This window comes from Odocoileus virginianus, chromosome 19, assembly GCF_023699985.2.
Source record: "Odocoileus virginianus isolate 20LAN1187 ecotype Illinois chromosome 19, Ovbor_1.2, whole genome shotgun sequence".
Lineage (NCBI taxonomy): Eukaryota > Metazoa > Chordata > Mammalia > Artiodactyla > Cervidae > Odocoileus > Odocoileus virginianus.
The window spans coordinates 11680003-11702788 of NC_069692.1; the positions used below are offsets into that span (position 1 = coordinate 11680003).

General features: G+C 36.5%; 1 protein-coding gene across 9 annotated transcripts in view; it reads right to left on the minus strand.

The window, feature by feature from the left end:
• Positions 1-22786, minus strand: part of TRMT11 (tRNA methyltransferase 11 homolog) — an 81373-nt gene that overhangs the window by 20112 nt on the left and 38475 nt on the right. For 7 of the 9 annotated variants that reach the window (XM_020878862.2, XM_020878865.2, XM_020878864.2 and 4 more), the window contains 6 exons: positions 22056-22212; positions 13149-13229; positions 10370-10534; positions 8273-8345; positions 8003-8134; positions 786-906 (listed from right to left, as the gene is read on the minus strand). In XM_020878862.2, the coding sequence (XP_020734521.1) occupies positions 786-906; positions 8003-8134; positions 8273-8345; positions 10370-10534; positions 13149-13229; positions 22056-22212 (729 nt within the window). The remainder of the gene's footprint in view (positions 1-785; positions 907-8002; positions 8135-8272; positions 8346-10369; positions 10535-13148; positions 13230-22055; positions 22213-22786) is intronic. The other 2 variants (XM_020878863.2, XM_070449850.1) reach the window with 2 other exon arrangements.

A 22786-nucleotide genomic window follows, 5' to 3' on the forward strand; every position in this document is an offset into this window, starting at 1 on the left:
TACAAATATTAGTCTTTTTTACTGTGAAAGAATCCATAAGCTGTGAAGCACATGAAAAGAATGAAATGCAGAGTTAAGGACGAGTAAGACAAAATCCTCAGGCAGTAACACTCTATTCTTCTCTGCTTGCCCTCCAGATTCAAAGCACTCATGGGGCTTACCCAAGTGAATATGGAAGTGCTTTGGTTGTTAATCAAGATCTGTACAGACCAAGATGAATTCTGCAGATTTAATTAAACTCCATGAGGAGGCATTATTCATATCAATTCTGATCTTGGTATGAAATAACACGTTTTGTTCTTTCTTTTCAACCTGAAATGAATTGTGTGTGGGAGAGAAAGCACGAAAGAGGGGTAACACATGTTGGACCCTAACAGATGGGTCCTTCTCCTTTATATAAAGTGACATTTTCTCTTCAGTAAAGTCTGCAGTCAAGCAGGTTCTGCTTTTGAAGAAAAAGGGTAACTAGTACATTGCTAATTACACCTTGGTTGTTTAATTAACAGTGCTCTGTTCTATAACTAAGTAAGCCCAAGGATAACAAACACAGCCCAAAAAATAAAGGTCAACCATTCTTTGTATTCTTCAGTTTCTATGTTCTATTCCTACCCCACCAAATGCCACAAACCTGTTCAACTTTTGCCTCCTTCTGAATTCATTAAAAACTTAAAAAAACCTAGGACTAACATTAACCAAACTTCATTAGAGGAAATTAGAAAAATCTATGTCTAATTCTTCTGGAATTTATCTGAAAAAAAAAACAAAAAAAAACTTGGATAATTCACCTCAAACTCCTTCACCTTTTCCATTGTTATCAAGCGCCTTGATGTGTGACTGGAAAGCTTCTGCTCACAGTTGCTGATGAGCCTCAAGCAGGGGTGCCAGGGTACCATCTCCTCAGTGTATCTGCAGAGAGAAGAGCTGGCAGTTACAAAGCCTCACAGGTGTATCCCGCACAAGGCCATCAAGGGGGTTGATCCAGTGTGGAATGGGACCGCCTCCCCCTACAGGCTGCACCATTTCATTTCACATATGCTAACTGTCCACATAATCCATAAACCATCTGCATTTTTAAAAAGCAGCAGTTTAATTTTTTACCTGTATAATATGAGAATACCGATACGATTTTATTGAAGAATGCCAAGCATTTAAACCACAAAAATACAAGATGACAATTCGACCCTAAAGGATCCTGCAAGAACACAAATACAGTACACAACAACTCTCTGACATTCCTGACAGACTGATTCAGCTAGGGATTTTTATAAATTCCCCAAATATAAAGTCCACTACACCATATGTTTTCCCCTTTAAAATGAAATGTCCATGCAAAATTTTAATGACATCTTGAGACCTCTAATAACTTTTTTATGTAAAGATAATTGAGACAAACTACCGCCAGAACACGACAGAGGACATCAATCCTCTGCCACAAAATAGAACCCGTCACGATGAAGAGCGGTGGTCCCCGCTGCCGTGCCGCACATGTACTGTACTTGGTGAGTGAAGAGGACACCAAAAAGCACAGCAGTCCGGCTGCAGGAGTTCACAACCTGACGTCGAACAGGCTTTTGGCATCAATCTAGGTAGAAGCAGCAGGTAACAAATGTGGGGGGAATAGTTATGGAGCAGAATTCAGAAGAACAGTAGGAAAGAGGGCTCCCTAGGTATGCGCACCTTTAAGAACACCGGGATTGCCAGTTTTTGTTTTCTTTTTAAATCTTCATACCTTTCTAGATACACAGTTTCTGCAAACATTTCTTATATGGGAAATTTTAAAGCTTTGATCCCCTTTATCCCCCTCTGATCCCTTAAAGACTGTCTCCCCCACCCCTCTAACTGATTTGTATAGGTCCCCGTGACCTTCAACAAGCTCTCCCTCACCACCTTGACCACTTGCTCAGAACCTTCACCACCCACTTACCAAACGACATTCATAATGCACCTCACTTCATTATCAGTGGAAAGAATTCTCTTGAAGTCATTCTCTGCCTCCTTCCCCAGGGCTTTCCAACAAGTAATGACCATTTTGGATTTCATCTCACCCCACAATCCTCTAATGCTAACTACACAATCAGAAATGTGCTCTTATAACATCAGCTGAGTCAAATTTGGAGACTTCATACAAGGCATTTATGATATGAAAGAATACATTCTATATCATAGTTGACAGACTAAAATAATGATAACAGAAAGAAAATATAGTTCTGATCTTAGGCTTGCAAGCAGCAGGGCTTCTAGATGTCTGGAACTGTCAAATTTAGTAATGCACCCTTTTTAAAGGAAAGAATCTTATTTTCTGGCAAAGTGACAAGGTATTATTGTTAAAATGCTATTTAAATGTATACAAATATAAATTCCTCATGCTTATATAATCTGTATAATTATAAAACCCAAGATAAATCTATAAATCAAAGGACAAAACCCACACATTTATGACATGAATAAAATATGCTGGGAGGGATTGGGGGCAGGTGGAGAAGGGGGTGACAGAAGATGAGATGCCTGGATGGCATCACCAACTCAATGGACATGAGTTTGAGTAAACTCCGGGAGTTGGTGATGGACAGGGAGGCCTGGAGTGCTGTGATTCATGGGGTCGCAAAGAGTCAGACATGACTGAGCGACTGAACTGAACTGAACTGAATATTAAACTGGTAAAACTAAGTGACTGGCATTTGGCTTAACAGCAGAAAAACATATTTACATATTCTAGATTACTTTTTTACTTGATCTTTGAGTTTGAGCAGGAAAGGACATCATTTAGGTTATCATTATCATTAACAAACTTGTTTTTAACTTACTAGTCTTGAATGAGCCAATAAATTTAATCACGTACTTCCAAAATGTACTAAAAAAGTTTAAAAACAGCATTTAAAATCATCTACTATATATTTATTAATATACTTCATACCAATGGATTGTTTGCAATCTGTTAAGTAGGAGCTATAAATCTGTACTATGCCCAGATTATGATGATGGAATGGTAACTTATCTTAATTCTGTTTTTACTACTATCCCCCTATGATATAAGCAACTATTTAAAAATCCACATAGTTAATAGTCAGCTAGAATAGGTAAATCCACAGAGACAGATAAATGGTTGGAAAGGAAATCAGCAGGAGAGACTGTTTGTGTGAATGGAGTTTCTTTAGGGGATGATAAAAACATTGTGGCATTAGATAGCAGCTATGGTTAAATAACCTTGTGGCTATGCTAAAAACTGTGGGGTTCCACACTTAAAACCTGTGATTTTTCTGGGCTGACAAGGCAGTCCAATAGTTAAGACTTTGCTTCCCAATGTTAGGGGTGTGGGTTCGATCCCTGGTTGGGGGAGCTATGATTCCACATGCCTCGTGGCCAAAAAAACCAAAATATGAAGAACAATATTATAACAAATTCAACCTTATTTAAAAATAAAATAAAATTGTGATTTTCATGGATACAAATTAAATATCAACTTTTTTTAAAAAAGAAAAAAAAAACCCTATATTTATACACAGCTTTTCTCCATCAATCAGTTCTGACAGTCATTTATCTTCCTGTGAATCTTCACGCCTCAGACTATTTCCAAATGTCATTAGAGTTGCACTTCCCATTTGAGACACAGATTTTGTGATTGGAGCACTTACTGAAAACAACTTAAAGAATCATTTTTTTCTGTTTCCCAGATGAAAAATGAAAAATATGTCTGTTCACTGCTCTGAGCCACCACAAAATTCATTTCTATCATAATTAAAATTTGCCCCCAAATCCTACTCTGGAGTCCTTTATCAGACTTCTTCACTTTGTCATCATTTTTATCACAAGCTTAGCAGTTGGATTTCTATGAAAGGACATCTTTCACAAAGAAACACAGTTCCTAATCATTTCATACAGTTATGTGGAACCTGGACAAGAAGCTACAGTCACTCAACAGGTGAGCAACTTCTATAACATCAAACACACAAGTTGAATGTATGCCCTGACCAAATGAATGTTACACAGATCTTCAGGGTCATTTGTAAACAGTTGAAATTGTGAATAAACTCACAAATACCAAGAGTCAACAGTAACTTTATATGATAAGTTTCTATGAGTAATAGGAGTAAACTACTAGAAGAACACAGATGCTAGACTGATGTATTCTGCTGGGAAGCGTTGGGAAAGTGTCAGAGGTCATAACAATTAAGCCTGGTCTTAAAAGATTACCAGAATTTTACAGCTGAGGAAAGAAGAAAGAGTATATCAAGCAAAAGGGACAAAATAAAAAAGGTGAAAGGATATAAAGAGTACAGAGTGTCTTGATGCAGGCCCCAAATCCAATATACTAGAGCAGGAAGAATCTGGTCTGGACGAAGCAGAATTTGTTGAGCAGCAGTTTCTTCACCACAATTTAAATTGTCAAACAGTGAAAAAATCCTTTTTCAATCATCAGTTTTGATAATTCTTCACAAATAACTAAGCTGTGATGTTTTTATTATGCCTTACAACTTTCAAAATGTCCCAGGTTTAAAAAACATAAAAGTGTTCTGGGTTTAATGAATAATACCTTAACTTGATTATAATGTGCAATTCTTATTTTTAAACTTCAATCATATTAACAGGATTTGGTTGAGTAAATGAATTCAACAGTAGGACTAAAAGCCAACAGCACTATACCAAAAATATAAAAGTTTTCCAATTAAGCTGTGCCAAGGCACAGTTTTAAAATGAATTCTTTATTCCCAGTCTAATAAAAAACATAACCAAACTAATTCTACATTGTTTAACTCAAAAGCAAGAATAATATTTCAAACTTTCGCAGATGACTTTAGTTTTAAGTTCATCTAACAGAAACAGTAAAGATTTTGGGTTATGTTTGCTGCAAAGGTGAAAACAGTTCATTCACTAATATAAACTCATGACAAATTAAGTTCATTAATAAGATCACTTCAGGTTAAGACACAGTGGAAGGAGGAGGAGAAGGCACAATGGAAGTCTAGTAACGAACATTGGAAGATCTGGAAATAACTCTCTCAGACAAGTCAGTCAGGGAAGTAAATGCCACAGAAGTCTTCCTATTTGTCTCCTAGCCTGGATGAAATTTGCCCTTTGAAAAAACATCTAAAGCTTAAAAAAAAAAAGAAGTGATAAAAACCTGCCTCCTTTTTACTTCTAAAAAATCCCTTTGGTGATATGAACTTGGAAATTTCCCCTTGTCAAAAACTATTAAAAGAGAAGTCCCTGAAGAAATACCCTAGCCATTTTTTAAGATCTTCAGAAATAGTAAAATAGTTTTAAGTGCCTCCAATTTGACTTTTCATAACAACATAAAAAGAATTATAAAACATACTCATAACCATACTTAATTTCAATTATAATTAAATAATAAACTACAAAACAGTGGAAAGTCAAAAAATGCCAGAAAATAAGAAACACGAAAACTAATGAGGATATTTCAAAAGGACAGAGCAGCCACCTCAAAGGGACTCCCATAGTTTCAAATCTAGGACGATTTGAGTAACAAAATCATGATAGAATTAAATTATAACCCAATGAATAATACTGGAATCTCTGACTCCATACCAATATAAATCAACAAATTAATGGGAAGGAAGGGGAAATTAATCCTTATAGAATGCCAACTTACAAATGCAGAAGGAATGATGGAATAGCAAACCCATCATTATGGTGCTTGTCAACAATAAAACAAGATATTGGTGTATCCTGGGTTACCATCCCCTGGAACATACTAGTTGAAAAGAAAATGGTAAATCACTTTCTTTATCAGAGTTCTGATATTTCTTTATCAGAAATGATTAAGTTTCTCCACTTGATGGAACAACATGACCAGATAATTAAGATCTCCAGGAGGGGCTGCCTCTGTGTGACCCATAATGCAATGCACTAAGAACACGGTTATCATTTTTGTGGTATTCCTCCCAAGAGCATTACCAGAGTCTGGTCACGGAAGGAACATCGGATGGACCTGGTTAAAGGTCAACCTTCAAAAAATAAGCCATGTACTGTACAACTCTTAAGGACACAAAAGATAAGGAAAAGACTGAGAAAGTATTCCAGACTGGAGGAGAATGACATGATGGATCAATGCAGTACATTTTCCTGGAGAGACTATAATCAGTAAAATCTGAAGGGGTCCAAGATGGGACAGAAGCACTATCAATGCTGTTTCCAGACTTTGGGGCTTGATGGTGATTTCACAAGAATGCTCTTGCTACTGAGAAATGCAATGAAATACGTAGGGGTGATGGGAAATCATATCTGCAACTTCTCAAACAGTTCCAAAAAAGATTAATGACAATGGGCATTAATGTAACATGTGAGAAAACAAGGGTAGAGGAGGTTATGTGAACAGTTGGAAAATGTAGATGAGGGGAGGAATTAGAGCTTTTTGTGCTGTATTTGAAACTTTTCTATAAATTTTAAGTTTATTTCAAAATAAATTATTAAAAAATTCAGTCCTGAAACTTGAATTAAAACAAAAAGACAAGGAAGCTTGCTGCTGGAATTTAGCTTGTCTAAGGCAGAAGACCCTGATGCTGGGAGGGATTGGGGGCAGGAGGAGAAGGGGACGACAGAGGATGAGATGGCTGGACGGCATCACCGACTCAATGGACATGAGTTTGAGTAAACTCCAGGAGTTGGTGATAGACAGGGAGACCTGGCATGCTGTGATTCATGGGGTGGCACAGAGTTGGACACGACTGAGTGACTGAACTGAACTGAAGGCAGAAACCACTTTTGCATAGAAATAAGCAAACATGCTCTTTTCTGAAAATATTAATAAAACCTCATCTATCATTTCACATACCAAGATCTCAGGTACCCGAGATCTTGGCAGGATGTTGAATTAAGTGAACACAGCACAAGGAATAATGAAACCAATGAACTAGTCAGCTTTTAACTTTAGACAAGTCATTTCACTCCTTAGAATTAACTTCTCACATTTCTAAAATTAAGAAACGATTAATTTCTTAACAGAACATAAGCCCAGTGTTAAGGGGTTCAGATATAAATGTGCACAGTCTTATTAGCCAATAAACAAAATACAAGACTAAAGTTAGCGCATGTAGCTCCCAATGTGACAATTATAAAAAAACAAAAAAGCATAGCTTCCAACTGCTGAAAGACCATCCACCATTACAAAAACACAAACAAGATAAAACTGTTCTAAAATGCTCTTTGAATAATTATATATAGGAAATATAGACATTAAAATAATTTTTAAGAAAGGGTTTCTATAGCAGATTGAATAGCCAAATCTTGAGCTTGATACTGCTTTTCAACTCTAAAGATTCTATTTTGTTCAACACATCTTGTCTTTCATTGTTGGTGTACATAACTCTGTTTGAAATTAATAATTACTGAATAATAAAACCCAAACCACTAATGTTGAACATAATCAGGGCTTTAAATATATGCAAAGCTCTTATTTTGGTCTTAGTTTTTTAAGATGATCACAAGAGCCAACATATATTAAAGCTAACAGGCAGTAAATAGATTAATTACTCAGCTAAGTTGTTAAAAATTACCCAGGTTTGTGGCCTGGCAAAAGAGCTAATGAACAGCTGACACATAGACCCTGAACTAAGAGTGATAAACAACAAGGGCAAACTTTTGCACTTACAGTAGGTCAGACAGTAAATATTTTAGCCTTATAGACCACGTGTGCTTCTTACACATATTCTTTTTCATTGCCTTTTTCCCCTTTAACAGCCCTTGAAAAAGGTAAAAACCAGTCTTAACTCAACTGCCTTACAAAAACAGGCTAAAGATCATATCACGCTCACAGGCTATAATTTGCCAACCCCTGATGTAAAATAAAAAGTTCAAAGCAATTCAATCAATAAGAGGAAGGGGCCTGTTTTATACAACGTGTTGTTAAATAAAGACTATTGTACACATTAAACACAAAGATATTCACTCTGAATATGATTAGAGACAGGGAAAAAAAGCATGTTATATACACAAACACCATAATAAAAATGAAATTAAAAGTAAAATTATTATTATTACATACTCTGGTGTGTATACTGGTAACCAATAGACCAGTCTTCCACCTAATACGAGGGTCTCTGCTGAGAAGTTTAACAGGTCAAAAAACATATCACTCAGATGATAATTCAAGGAAACAGGAACATGGCTTTCTGGACTAGACAAAACAAAATTTCAGAATCAGTGAAAAACTTAAAAACCAGTGAAAAACTAACACTATTAAACTCAGTTAATTGAAAAGAAGCAATATGCTTCTTCCCAAGGTGGTAATATATCATATTTAATATTCACTTACCATTTTTCTATTCCCTTTGGTATTTCCTTCTGGGAACCTGTTCTTCTTGTAGATTCTCTAATACCATATGGAGCTAGAGAGAAAGTGCAAGAAACACGGACAGTCAAAAGTCACCCCATCACCACTGCCAAGCAGGTGGACACCACGTGCCTCCAGACGTGACATCCAGGAAGAACACAGCACCTGTGCAACATTCCAGCGGAGAACGCAAATGAGAGGGACGCTCTCGCTGACACTGGGAGGGCAGGCAGGCAGGTGACTGTGTTCTTCAAAATGTCAACGTCATGAAAGACAGAGGAAGGCTGTGGAAATGCTACAAATTAAAGGAGGCCTTAAAGATATGACTACTAAAAGCAATGCCTGATATTAGAGTGGATGCTGTACTTCAGGGAAAAACACGCTATAAAGGAGTATTACTGGGTCAACTGACAAAACTGGATGAGAAACTACAGGTTAAAGCACTGCACTGACTCACTGGAATTGATAACTGTACTCTAGCTATCTAGGGCTTTCCAGGCTCAGTGGTAGAATCCGCCTGCCAATGCAGGAACACAGGTTCGATCTGTGGGTTGAGAAGGTCCCCTAGAGGAGGAAATGGTGACCTGCGCCAGTTATTCTCACTAGGATAATCCCGTGGACAGAGAAGTATGGCGGGCTGCAGTCCATGGGATTGCAAAGAGTTGGACAGGACTGAGCATGCATGCTCTCTGGCTATCTGAGAGCCTACCCCTATTCTTAGGAAATACACACTGGAGTGTAGGAAGGTAAAGGGCCAGGATGGACACAACTTACTCTCAACTGATCAGGAACAAAACTACATATTTTTATAAATACATGTAGAGTGACAGCAAGTAATACCGTAGGTTATAAATAAAAAGCCACCCAATTTCCGGGACTTCCCTGGTGGTCTAGTGGCTAAGACTCTGCACTCCCAGTGTGGGGGGCCCGGGTTCAATCCCCGGTCAGGGAACTAGATCCCATATGCTACAACTAAGAGTTCCCACAACTAAGACCTGCATAGCCAAAAAAAAAAAAAAAAAGCCACCCAATTTCCCTAAGTATATTCATAGTGACTTTACAACGTGCCCAACTCTTTGAGAACTCATGGACTGTATGTAGTCCATAGAATTTTCCAGGCCAGAATACTAGAGGGGATAGATTTTCCCTTCTCTAGGGGATCTTCCCAATCCAGGGATCAAACCCAGATCTCCTGCATTGTGGGCAGATTCTTTACCAGCTGAGCCACAAGGGAAGCCCAAGAATGCTGGAGTTGGTAGCCTATCCCTTCTCCAGTGGATCTTCCCGACCCAGAAATCAAACCAGGGTCTCCTGCATTGCAAGCGGATTCTTTACCAACTGAGCTATCATTGTAATGCCTTGATAATTTTCCTTTTGGTGGATCTGAAACCACCTAAGTTACCAAAGAACTGAAGAGGTCTGAGATGGAAGGGGTGAGATACAGCTTGCCACTATGTACAGATTTACAGTCAGAGACTACAGAAAAGGCAGATCTATTCTTAGACAGGATGCCTGAAAAGCCCAACAACTCAGAAGGCAAGAGAAAACAAGTTCCCGTGCACACTCCTGCAGCTCAGTGGGTTCACAATCCCAGTGGTTCACAGAACTCCAGATTTCTTATAGCTCTAGGAAGAAGATGCCAGTTACAATGGGCATAACAACAACAACAAACACAAAAAGTCAGACACAGAAAGTCTGAGATACCTGAAACTTTCTTCTCCAAAATCTGATCCCATAATTGCAAATGATATTTTGGCTCTAGTTGGTATAGTAACAACCAACTACAGTTAAACATAAAACAAATATAAAAACAAATTTATGTCTTGAAAATAAGTTGAAGAGAAAAAAGGGGTGACAAGTTAATATACATAGTTTAGAAAAACAAAACCATGTAGTTAAATTGGTGTCCTGCCCTACATTTATCATTTTTTCCTTCTCACAATGTGAAGAAGTCAGGAGTAGGGGGAATGCTAGTACAAGTTGGCTCTTTTTTTGTTGTACTTATACATTTTGTACATTAAATGTAAAAGACCTTAGGAACGCAATGCTACTCTTACTTTGGTATAAAAACATACTTACGATCAGTGATGATTGCATCAAAATATGTGCCCTTCCTCCATGAAGGTTTAGATGCATCTGAAACCAGGACATCAAGGTAATACTTCTCTAAACCATACTGACGAAGATTTGCCCTAATGTTTTCATCCGGTCCTCTCCATTTCTGGTTTTTCCTACTTGCCTTTCCTAAAGGGAAAGAAAAAGGAAAACAGAACAAACAAACAACATTCTTAACTCTTGTCACTTAGCTAAAAGCAATGCTTAGCTCATCCAAACCTACATTAACTCAAACAGAACCTGCTTTTGTTTAAAATTTTAACTTTATTTATAAAAATGAACAATTATTTTTATTTTAACTTATTATAAAAAATATTCTGAACAGTAAATTGTAGTGTTGTCTAATTATCCTTTCATGTAAAACGGTCTTGAAACACTCACTCAATAATTAATGCATTCAAAGCACACTAATAAAGATACAGGGCTGGTTTGGCAGAAACCAACACAATACTGTAACGCAACTATCCTTCAATTAAAAATAAATAAATGAAAAAAACAGACATAGGGCTGAATAGAACATGGTCCTTTTCCTCTAGCAATGAAGAAATACTGATGAACCAGGTAAATGGAGCAGAAATGAAGAGAGCTAACTTCGGAAATGCAGTAGCAGTGACCATGGAGAGAGGAAGTAAAAGGGAGACACGAGATATGAAAGGTTAAAGTGGGGGCTCAAGGGAAGTTCAAAAGTTTTAGTTTAGGAGACAAGAGGCGATGATGACATCATCAATTAAGATCTGAGAAAACAAGAAGAAAAACAAGCCTAGGAAAAAAGATGAAATTCATTTGAGATACATCAATCTCGATATACCGTGAGGTACTATAGAAGATTCAGAAAGAGATATTCAGCAGGGAGCTAGAGGCCAGAATATATATACACGCTGGGAGGTATCAGTAAATAAACTTAAGCCAAACGTATAAGAATGAATGATATTTTTTATTAATGTAAGTGGCAGTTATATATTTGTTCTATAATTTCTCTATTTTTATAAGCTCTTCTGTATTACGATCTACTTCACAATAAAAACAAAACCTAAAAATTAAAAGAAGATGAACGGCATGACTCTGCACAGTATGTAATGTGATAGAAGGGGCCAACAAAGATGCCTGGAGAAAAGCAACATGTAAATAGACACTGAAGAAAACCACAGGGCCTTCAGGAAACTGAGAAAGAAACAGACAAAGAAATCAAAGTACCACCCAATGAAGTCACTGTCTAGGAAACCAAGGGAGGCATTGTGAAGGTCAACACTGCCAAATACTGTAGACCTGTGGCCTGAGTTTTCAGTAAGCACGGAAGCTGGAAAAGAACAGGCAGAAGACAGTTAGGAGATGAAAAAGAGGAAATAACAAGTAAATACTAGTCTTTTTAAGAAGCACTTTGGCAAACAGAAGAGGAAAACAAAGTAGTAGCTAGGAGGAGGGCCTCTATAGGGCTGATAGAAAAAGTTTTGCATTTTTAAAATAGAAGAAATTTGGAAGAAATTTTGAGAGTATAGTAAGAGATGAGAAGCACAGGAAACAGGGCAAATCTAACAGCACCTTGGATAAGCTCTGAGGAAATTCTACCTCAATCAGAATTCTACCCAAGCAGACTGAGAGGTTATCACATAACTTTTAAATATAACTCATTAGAGCTATAAAAATAAAATTTAAAATGAAGCACAGAGGACAATATTCTTAAAGCAAACATACTGTTTGTACTAAGAGCAAACAGAACAATTCTTGGCACTCTATGCTAAAATACTACAAACAGAGACTATCTTTTTCTAGTTAGTCCATTTAGGTGAACTTTATAAAATGTTATTCATTCTCATTATAGTACTAAATTCCTTACAGTCAAGGTAGGAAAAAAGGCAGTTCATCAAATACAATATATCAAATTACTTCAAGAAAAGGAAATTCTCACCTACAGAGTAATTTACACTGGGTGAGAAAAATAAAAAGCATGTTTTACAGGCTGATTTTAGCTACAACGATGAAACAATAACATAAATATAATTTCAAAATCAAAGAAACTTTACATTTTTAACACTATTCAGGTATAAAGAAATATTTTTAGATTGATTCAATTTCATGCAATCACACTTCATTAGCGTAGCTTCCAGATTTTAAAAATATTTTCCAAAATTGCCTCAAAAGCAAGCCGATGCGTATTTCACGTTACTCTCAGTCTAATGCAGACCTTTAAAGTTATCGTCACCTTAACTGCTTTGAAGATGTTTTGGTCAATTATGAAATCAAAAACATATACGGTACTCAAGGACTAGAGTACTTAATCAAGTATACACGTAATAGACTGCTAAACAAAAGAACGGTGATAATTTTCAAGTAGAAACTATGTTTTACTAAGGTGAATACACTAATTACAAAAGGCTTAGTTAGTCCCTCTCCTACTTCTTTCCCAGCCCTAAAGTTTTACAACCTTATTGATTGCCTACTTTTTAAAAATCTAAGACCAAAAATAGCTCTGAGAGAAGGACTTTTTGTTATTAATCTTTGGTTCCCCTGGGAGGTCATTTTGCTCACTGGATAACTTCATGAAAAGCAGATACCCAATGAAATGTCTTACTGTTGTAAAAATAAAATTATATCGCAACTCTATATTTTAACATTAAAAACAGATGTATAACGCCATACATAATTATTTAAGTATTTTAAAGGCACATTTGGTACAAGAGCAAAGACTCATTTGCTCATTTGTTATAGAGGAAAGACTATAACACTGTCTAGAACCACTACTCACCCAAGCCATGAACAGTATTGTAGTCTATATCTGTCCCATATACGTATGCACCAAAATGAGCAGAAGCTATCAGAAGGCCACCTGAAAAAAATCACACAATTGTGATTTGTTAACCAGAAAGTCCCAGATTCTTATTTCTTCCTCTATTTAATCTGATCCAGATTCTTACAAACTAGCTGTAGGCAGAGTACCCTGGAATGACCTTGGTTCAGGATGAAAAAACAAACTCCTAACCTGTGCTCATCACCCTGGTTAGAAAGCAAGGAATTAATATATGTCCTGGCATTACTACTTGAAAATTCCCAGCACTACTTTGGGGAAATTATTCATTTTTTTGGTGAAAATAAGGTGTTTAGACATTTTCCTTTTATTTTTGAGAAGTCTATATAAAAGCATCTTGCTCCCTTCTTACAAATAAACTTATAAGGCTGCTACACAAAGAGCTGGCAATAAGTAAGTTCTGACAATTGAGCTTAATTCTCACTGAAGTCAGAGTTTCAGATAAAACTTAAAGAGGGCATAATTAATATATAAGAGATTAACTGTTACAAAAATTAAAATATGAGGACAAGTAACAGTTACTCCTATAATCAGTGAGGGAATTATCTCATTTTAAACTGTAAATACAAATTTCTGAATAACTATTATCAGACATAAATAAAAATAGTTAATACAACAAATCTTTTTACCTAGTGCTATAAACAAAGAAAAAACAAATGGCCTAATCCAATCTAAGAAGACTAAGTAACTTGGTAGGTATGACCAGTTTATACGGAAAAAAATCCTAATAGAAATTAAAAATTAATGAAACCCTTAATGAAAAATGAAAGGTAATAATATTTTTAAATTGTTTAAGAACAAAAATTCACAAAGTTAATACCTGTTCTTTTCAGTGAACTTCACTTTTTAAATTACCCGAACTAAAAATGTTCTTAGTGGTTGGGTAAATCCTAATAGCTTTACTGCAGAAAGATCTGCCAGTCAATATGAAATCAGAAATAAACAGAAACATATACTTAGATGATGGACGAACTTGGATATGAGGAAATAACTAGGGCTCTTCCCATTCTATCCTTTTGAAATGCAATCTCTAAAATTAAGATGGGTAGTGCCTCCAGAAGGTCAAGATCTATAAATCTTGTTTTAAGATTTATGGATAGATATAGACCTATGTATCTATATAGATATAGATCTATAAATCGTGATCCTTCCATAGTCATTTAAAACATAATTTGGTAACATGTACTTAAAAATACTTTGCTCAATGAAAAATAACTGACTACTTCCTAGTGGAGCCGTGAGCAAGAGAGATGGAAGACTAACAGCACAGCAGAAATCAAAACCTAGGTTCCCCCATACGAACTACAAGAAGCATTTGTTTGAGGAGGTAAAGTAAGACCCCCTAATCCTTAGCCTATATATGGAACAGTCAGAATTTAGGAAAGATACTATACGTAATGACTTGAAATACTGATTAAAAAAAAAAATCACTTCATCCAAATTATGAGGCATTACTACAATTCTGCCAATTAAGGCAGATACTCACCTAGAAGAACTAGTTGTCAAGGGGAACAGAAAAGCTTTCCTGTGCTTCCTTAAACAGAACCTTATCCATTTGGTTAGAGTGAGCTTTGAGAAGACCCAATTTAGAGTACACTGCTGAAAGGAGATGAATAATCTGTTAGACTACATCTGTTAGTTAACTTTGTACTCTTTAAATTTTTTCAAGTTTTAAAAAAAATCACTATAAGTTAGCTTCTCTGGTCACTGGGTAATCATTGTTAATCATCTCATTTTATTTCAATTAAATTGAAGCATTTTTGCATTTAGCTATACCTCAGATGGAGTTTCCTTGGAAGCTTTTTGGTGGAAGAAGGGGTAATAAAAAAGGAGGGGTGAAGTGTTGAGGGGGCAGATAATGCAATTCACCCAATTTCTCATTATGGTATCAAGTGTAAAAATACCACAGTGTGATCCAGACTAGTAAACCAGTGTTTTAATTTCTTATTACTTAAACAGTAACCAGTTTAAGGTTCGGGCAGTATCTTACAGGCAAACGGACACATAACTGAACTTTATCATGGAGAAACTAATTTATGATTTTCACCCGTAGAGATTTAAGTGGAAAGCTATACAAAATGTGAAAATCAGAACTGGGCTTTGGTTTTGCTGAAAGAAAAGGAGGAAAAATTGTGATACTACTTCACCTATGTTACCCTAAAAGAAGAAAACAAAATACATAGAACTCTAATAAACTGGCAGCTTGTGCAAAAGGATAATGCCAGAAAACAGAAATTCTACCAAAAATGGGACTACAGAGTGGTCAATCAAATGGGAAGCAGAAACTATTGAAAGACCTACAGAGATCCATTGTCTCTGTCCTAACTTCCTCTTCTCTACACAGAGCTAGGACAGTGGGTATCTCAACACCTTACTCTCACATCTATCATTGTGCAATGATAGAATTTTAAAATTTTACTCTTTTCCTGACACCTATGGGCCACCTGAAGGCAGAAGCAGCCAAGGAATACACAACCAGCCTCTGCACTACAGGAGCTGATTCATTTGAGAAAGGAGAAAGGGAAAGGAGTCTGAGCTATGTCTGCACAGCGATGTCACTGCACCTGCAGACACGGGCAGACACCTAGCCAATTATTTTCATCATAAACAAGGAAACAGAAGTTTACAACTTTAACCCTCAATTACGTTTTTTGCTGCCATAATTTGCTAATAGTTGCAAATTATGAATATCTTGGAAATCAGTCAAAGAAGGAACTAGGAAATGAACTCATAGCCAAATTATTCATTGTAACAATTCAATATTGGCTGTATCTAACATCTTTCACCAAAAAGGATCTCAGTGCTTAACAAAATAATTAAAAAATGATAAACAGTACAGTTCACTGTCTACCATGCATCACACAATTTCCTAAGAAGTTCATATACATATATTACCTCATTTACCCTCACAATATATTACTTACTACAGTTTTACAAATGATGAAATTGAGGCCCAGACCAGTTAAGAATTTTACTCAAAGTCACATAGTAACTGATAAGAGTAAGGACTTAAAGCTCACTCTCTCTGCTGTTACGGTGGTCTATAAGCAGACCACCTCCTCTAGGATCAGCAGCAACTGAAGTAAATATTTATTAGGCTGCTACTTAGATACACGAAAGTAAAAATTTGTTATTAAATTAGATTAAGTAAGGCTACACACTCAGTTAAGAGTTATATACCATTCACAAGTCTTATATCACCTCACAGGTCAGCCTGTGACATTATAGGTATTCAACTGATGCATCCTCATCATTCCTTTAGTGATGTTCATATTAGAATAGCAGTACTTTCTAATTACTGAGAGCTGATCCAAGATATGTATCTTCTCCCTTGGAAAAATGGAGATGCAAAACTTAAAAAAAAAAAAAAAAAAACCCTTACTACAATGAGAATCTATATATTTGCTAAAATAGAAATGAACAGTGTGCTTCTGCAGCTTATAATGTCATGCTAGACAAGACAGCAGACTGTCTAAATGAAAAAGGAAAAGGTATTTAGGTAGGAAAAGATTACATCTCTCCTTTCAACTTCCCAGAAGTTCTCTAATCTACTCTACAACTTTGAAAATATCCCAAGTCATAAGTAGTCTGTGGGGAGAGCATTTAGGAAACTAATAAATATCAATTTTATATCTTTAAAACAGAAAAGGGATTGCACACACTTAAATTTAAAGACAAACAAAAACTAAAAAGGAAAAAGGACAAAAATAGCCAACAGTGTGTGAAAAACTATGACCATGGAGGAAAGCACCGGGCTGCTTATTTCTCCAATCCTTCAGAAGGTACTACCCATCAAAGAGAGAAAAGGCCCAGGAAAGAGGACAAACTGCTTAAATACTCTTGCCTGTCCACAATTACTGGCCATTATCCGTTTTAAAGGTGGAGCCAGTGGTAAAAAAAAGATCCACTTGCCAAAGCAGGAGATGTGAGTTTGACCCCTGGGTGAGGAAGATTCCCTGGAGAAGGAAATGGCAACCCACTCCAGTATTCTTGCCTGGAAAATTCCATGGACAGAGGAGCCTGGTGGGCTACAGTTCATGGGGTTGCAAATAGTAGGATTAACTGAGCACCAGTTTTAAAACAAAAGCACTAAAAGCTAAAGTCTTAAAGCAACACTCAAACAAAAACCACAAATTATGAAATGTATTTTAGCAACATCTTTGCAAAGATACTCCTGCAATTTTTCATTAACTGTCCTGCATAGTGCAATTAATTCCCCATTAATTGTCCTTATGTTGTCATTGTTCAGTTGCCACATCGTGCTCGACTCTTCGAGACCCCACAGACTGCAGCACACCAGGCTTCCCTGTCCCCTGTCCCTCACCATTTCCCAGAGTTTGCGCAAGTTCATGTCCATTGAATCGGTGATGCCATCCAACCATCTTATCCTCTGTAACTGTCCTGTACAAACACTCAAGTGACCAAGATATGCCCCTCACTCTAAAGAGCTGCCCTAAAGCAAATTAGGGACAGATCTCTCACCCCTTACCACACTAAAGGTAGTCAACATCTTGACTGCTATGGAAGTTAGCATTTCATAATATGCCCAGCCTCATCCATGTCAAGGGAAGAAAATTTTACCCATACTAGTACTCTTTTTAAACTTTATGGTAGTGCCTATGTATGTGTGTGCACATGCATATTAAACACATACATGTATGTATCTCAAAAAAAAAAAAAATTTTAAAAACCACTCCCCGGAAAAAGGTTTTAGAAATCCAAGAACAAGATAATTGAGGGTTAGTATTTGGAAAAAGACAAATTAGATTTATTCTTCACAGCAAACAAGAAAATAAACTCCAAATGCATCAGAAATCTAAAAGGAAAAAAATCAAAACTACTGAAGAAAACATAGCTGAATTCCTCTATAACTTGGATGTAGGGAAAGCTATTGCCTGGTTTAAAAAAAATTTTTTTTAAAAGACAGTTATATGCAAAGTCAAAAGGAAAATGGCAAACTGAGATAAAATATTTTATATTATTTATATACATTAAAACAGGAAAATAAAGAGGGGGACTAAAATACAAAGTATTTTTAAAAATAAGGGGGGAAACCACAATATCTACAGAATAGGGAAATGACTTTAAGAAAATTCAAAAAAAGTTTCACAGCTAGTCCTTAAAATAGAAAGTTATTAGACTTCACTCATAACAAGAAAAATATAAATTAAGATTACACTGAGATAACATTTTCACCCCATGGACTGGCAAATTTCAAAAGCCTGATAATACACTCTGCTGGTGAGGCTGTGGGGGAACAGGGACTCCTATACATTGCTGGCAAGCAAGCAAAATGCCATAATAGAGAGTAACCTCACCATGTGTGTGTAACAAAATTACACACACATACACTCTTCAACTTGATTTCCTAATTCTAGGAATTTACCCTAGAGCTATATTTCCAACACTATAAAAGTAAATATATAAAGATTATTCATTGTAAGCATTATTTATAACTGTGGATATGGGAAACTACCTATTTCCAAACTTAGGAGATTGTCTGAATAAATTACAGTATGTAAGAATCTGCCTGCAATGCAGGAGACTGGGTTCAATCCCTAGGTTGGGAAGATCCCCTGGAGAAGGGAACGCCTACCCAGTATTCTGGCCTGGAGAATTCCATGGACTGTATAGTCCATGGGGTCACAAAGAATCAGGCACAACTAAGCGACTTTAATTTCATTTCAAACCCATGGAGTACACTATAAAACACATGAAAACAATCTCTATGAACTAAAGGAAGTGATTTCTAGGAAATATTGTTAAGTGAAAAAAGAAACCTATAAGGTTAGAGTAGAATTTGTAGTATCTGTGAGAACTCACAAGTTCTAAACTATGCATATATGTTTAGTTATGTATACATACAATATGTATGCATGAATATGCTATTTGCATACGCATTTATATACATATTATATATATATATATATATATGTATATATATATATCAGAGAAGGCAATGGCACCCCACTCCAGTACTCTTGCCTGGAGAATCCCATGGATGGAGGAGCCTGGTAGGCTGCAGTCCATGGGGTCGCGAAGAGTCGGACATGACTGAGAGACTTCACTTTCACTTCTATGCATTGGAGAAGGAAAAGGCAACCCACTCCAGTGTTCTTGCCTGGAGAATCCCAGGGATGGGGTCGCACAGAGTCGGACACAACTGAGGTGACTTAGCAGTAGCAGTATATATATACACACATGCATTTCCAAGTTGTCTGCTGAAAGGGTGTAGAAGCAAAAATACCTAGTACCTAGATCTTGGTTTCTAATACCATTCCCCACTAAAAGAAATAAAAATTTCTAAGAGAAATGACTGATTCCAGGGCCTGGGGAGGTAGGAAATGAGCCAGAAAGAAGAAGGAGGTGCTAAAAAAAAAAAAAGACTACAGGAACATATCACAAAGACAGATCCAATATGAAAGGGCTCGCACATGGCAAATCTGGGACAATTTGAGCAATAAAATAGTTAAGAAAAAAATGAAAAAGACCACTTAGGGAAAGGAGGGGAAATCCACTAATTCTTATTAACAATAGATAAATGAATACAAAGAAAAAGAAAGAGCTTTTGCTTATAATAAGATAGATGTCCACTGGAGGGAGTGCTGAAGATAGAAAATCATCCCTTTCTAGCCAAAGTCAAGACTGGTGTGGGCGAGAACTGTCAATCAGTGCTAAACCTGACAACCAGAGGGGTGGGGGTGATTCAGATGTGTAGAATAGAACCTTTACAAGATCTTGGTGTGTCTCCATAGAGACTGCCTATTAACTGCAAGGAAGAAAAACAGTAACCAGTGTGTGTGTGTGTGTGTGTGTGTGTTGGGGGGGCGGGGGGGGGGCTGAATCAAACACCATCTTAACCAGTTGATCAGAATTATCATTACCAATGGGGAGAGACGGGTACTGTGTGGATGCCCCGAAATGGACACAAAACCACTAATGCAGTGGTCGAGCCAGTAAAGTGTGACCCCTCAATCTAACCATACGGAAACATCAAATTACCCAAAATAAGGAATATTCTGGATAAAAAATAAAGAGAGGAGGGATAATATTCCAAGTTTCATAAAGGAAAAAACTTTGGATATATTCCATATCAAGGGATCAAAGAAACGCTGACAACAAAATACAGTACCTGATGCTAGAATGAAAAAGAAAAAAAGATGGTATAAAGGACATTCATGAGTCAACCAACAAAATGGAACACTAAATACCAACACTAAAGTGCTATATGAAAAGTATGTTTAGTAACAGTAAAAACTATACTGTGATTATGTAAGAGAATATACTTATCATCAAGAAACATATATTAAAGTGTTTGAGAGATAAAGGAGTATAATGGATGCAACTTACTTTTAAATGGTACAGAAAGAAAAATACTGTGTATATAAAACATATTAAGAAAGTAAGTGATAAAGCAAATAATGCCAAATTTTAACAGCAGTCCACTCTGGGTCAAGGATATGTAGGTTTTCTTTCTCTTATTTTTATTCTTGTAACATTTCCATAAGTTTGGCATTATTTCCTGTCAAGTTCAAAGAGTTGGGGAGGCACTTAGGATGATTAGGGTAGCAAAGAAAGGAATGGGTACTGTGTTGGGGGTAGGATATAGACAGACAACGGAGGAGTGGAGCAGAGAGGCACCAAGACTGATCTAACAACTCAGGAAATTATTCCACCATTCAGAAACCTCTTGACCATGATTCTATTTGCTCCTCATGTGCTGTATTCCTCACGTTAGTTTATAGTACAGTAGCTGGCTGGCAGACCCTAATGCTGAGAGAGTCAGTGCTATGACAGAAAGGGCACTGAGCTCTGGAGTCAGTCTGCTTGAGTTTGAAACCCATGAGATTTGTACAACGCACAACTCTGGGCAAGTCATTTACTCTCTCTCTGTGCCATAATCTCAGGAAGGTTTTGTAGAGTATCTCAATTTCAGCAGCCGTGAAGAGTTAAATCAGACAGTAACCTTAGAGTGCACAGCTAGTACCTGACATGCTTCCTAGTCAACAAATGGGAGCTCCTGCATCATCACAGCTTACAGTTTCTGATGAGTTTCTGACAGGGAAAGACCACTACAGTGAGAAAGTCCAACCACACATAATTTATTCCTACAGAATCTGAACACAGTGAATTTAGTCAGGTGAACCTAACTGTGAGTATTCCATAAACATAGGCAAGATGGAAGAAAAATGGGTTGAAGCAGGAAAATGTCCTCAGACTGAGATGAAACAACCTTGGACTTCCACACAAAGTTAACTACAAAGACACCCAATCAAGTGCGTACAAAACCCAGGTAATGGCCTCAGCAGTCATGGTCTAGGCCACTGACACGCAGTCACTTTTCTTATTTTCAAACTCCAGACGTGAACCTCCACAAGCCAAAGATAAGGCACATTAACCACTTTTTATGTAAGTATATGATTGCCAATTTTAAAAGATGAATATTTTTTAAAATCATGTTACTCAAGTCTTTCTTCCTCAAGTTTTCCTGATTTTTTAATCAAGTACAATAAGAAATTTCCTATATAAAGAACCTGTAAAGCTTTACAACATTTCTATAATGAATGGTATGCTCCTCTTAGTGGTTTACTTAGGGAGAAAAACCCCACAAAATTCTAAAAAATTTAATAAAAATAAAAACAGAGCCCAAAGAATTCTTTCAGCATTATCTTTGGAAGTAGCAAAAATGTCAAATACTAGCTATTATACAAATATGTAGTTGTCTCTTATTTAGTGATAAATAAAAAATTATTGTATTTAATCTTTTAGCAAAAATAATACTATGCCCTTGACTAATATAAACAAGTAACATTACTACATTAGTTAAAAACAATTAAACAAAAATACCTGTTCCAACAAATGGATCAAATACAATATCATTTTTTTTCACTTTTCCATGGTTGGCCATGATGAATGATAAACCAGCATCCATGCTTGTATTTCCAATAAAGTGCCTCTTTTTGACACTGTATGACTCAATAAGCTCTCTCTGCCCATCTGCAATCTAGATCAGAGATATTTTTCAATAAGAATAAATCTACAAGACAGATTTAAAATAATTATTCACATTAAACCCACAGTATCTTGATGACAATAACTTCTTTCCACTTAATCACTGCTTCATGTAAAAATGTGACTGAGGCAGTTACAGACATACACTTTTTCTTTCTTAGTGTGTTCCCATTTACTTCTGCTTTTCAAAGTAAATTTGAATTGAATTTGAATGCAATTATTCCTGGAGCTGGTAGGGAGCTCTAGCCACCTCTGTTATTCTCCTAAATAGCAATATCTTGTGGCATAAACCACAGATTCCATTTGCCCACTCAGTGCCTTAGGGAAGTGAGCAGAACTGTTCTGCAGTAATTTCATTTAAGAATGGAAACCTCAATCACAGAGCTCCACAAGTGAGGAGCCTGCTGTCACAGCACTCTGCCTTTTCTCTGCTTTTATTTAAAAGTAGTTCACGCTTTCTGACAAGTTTTGGGTTAAGGTTTCCAGGTACGTAACCTCCTACCTAGGCCCCACATCTTATAATAATCCTCTTGCATTTCATCAGAATCTCTGGAAAAAACAAAACA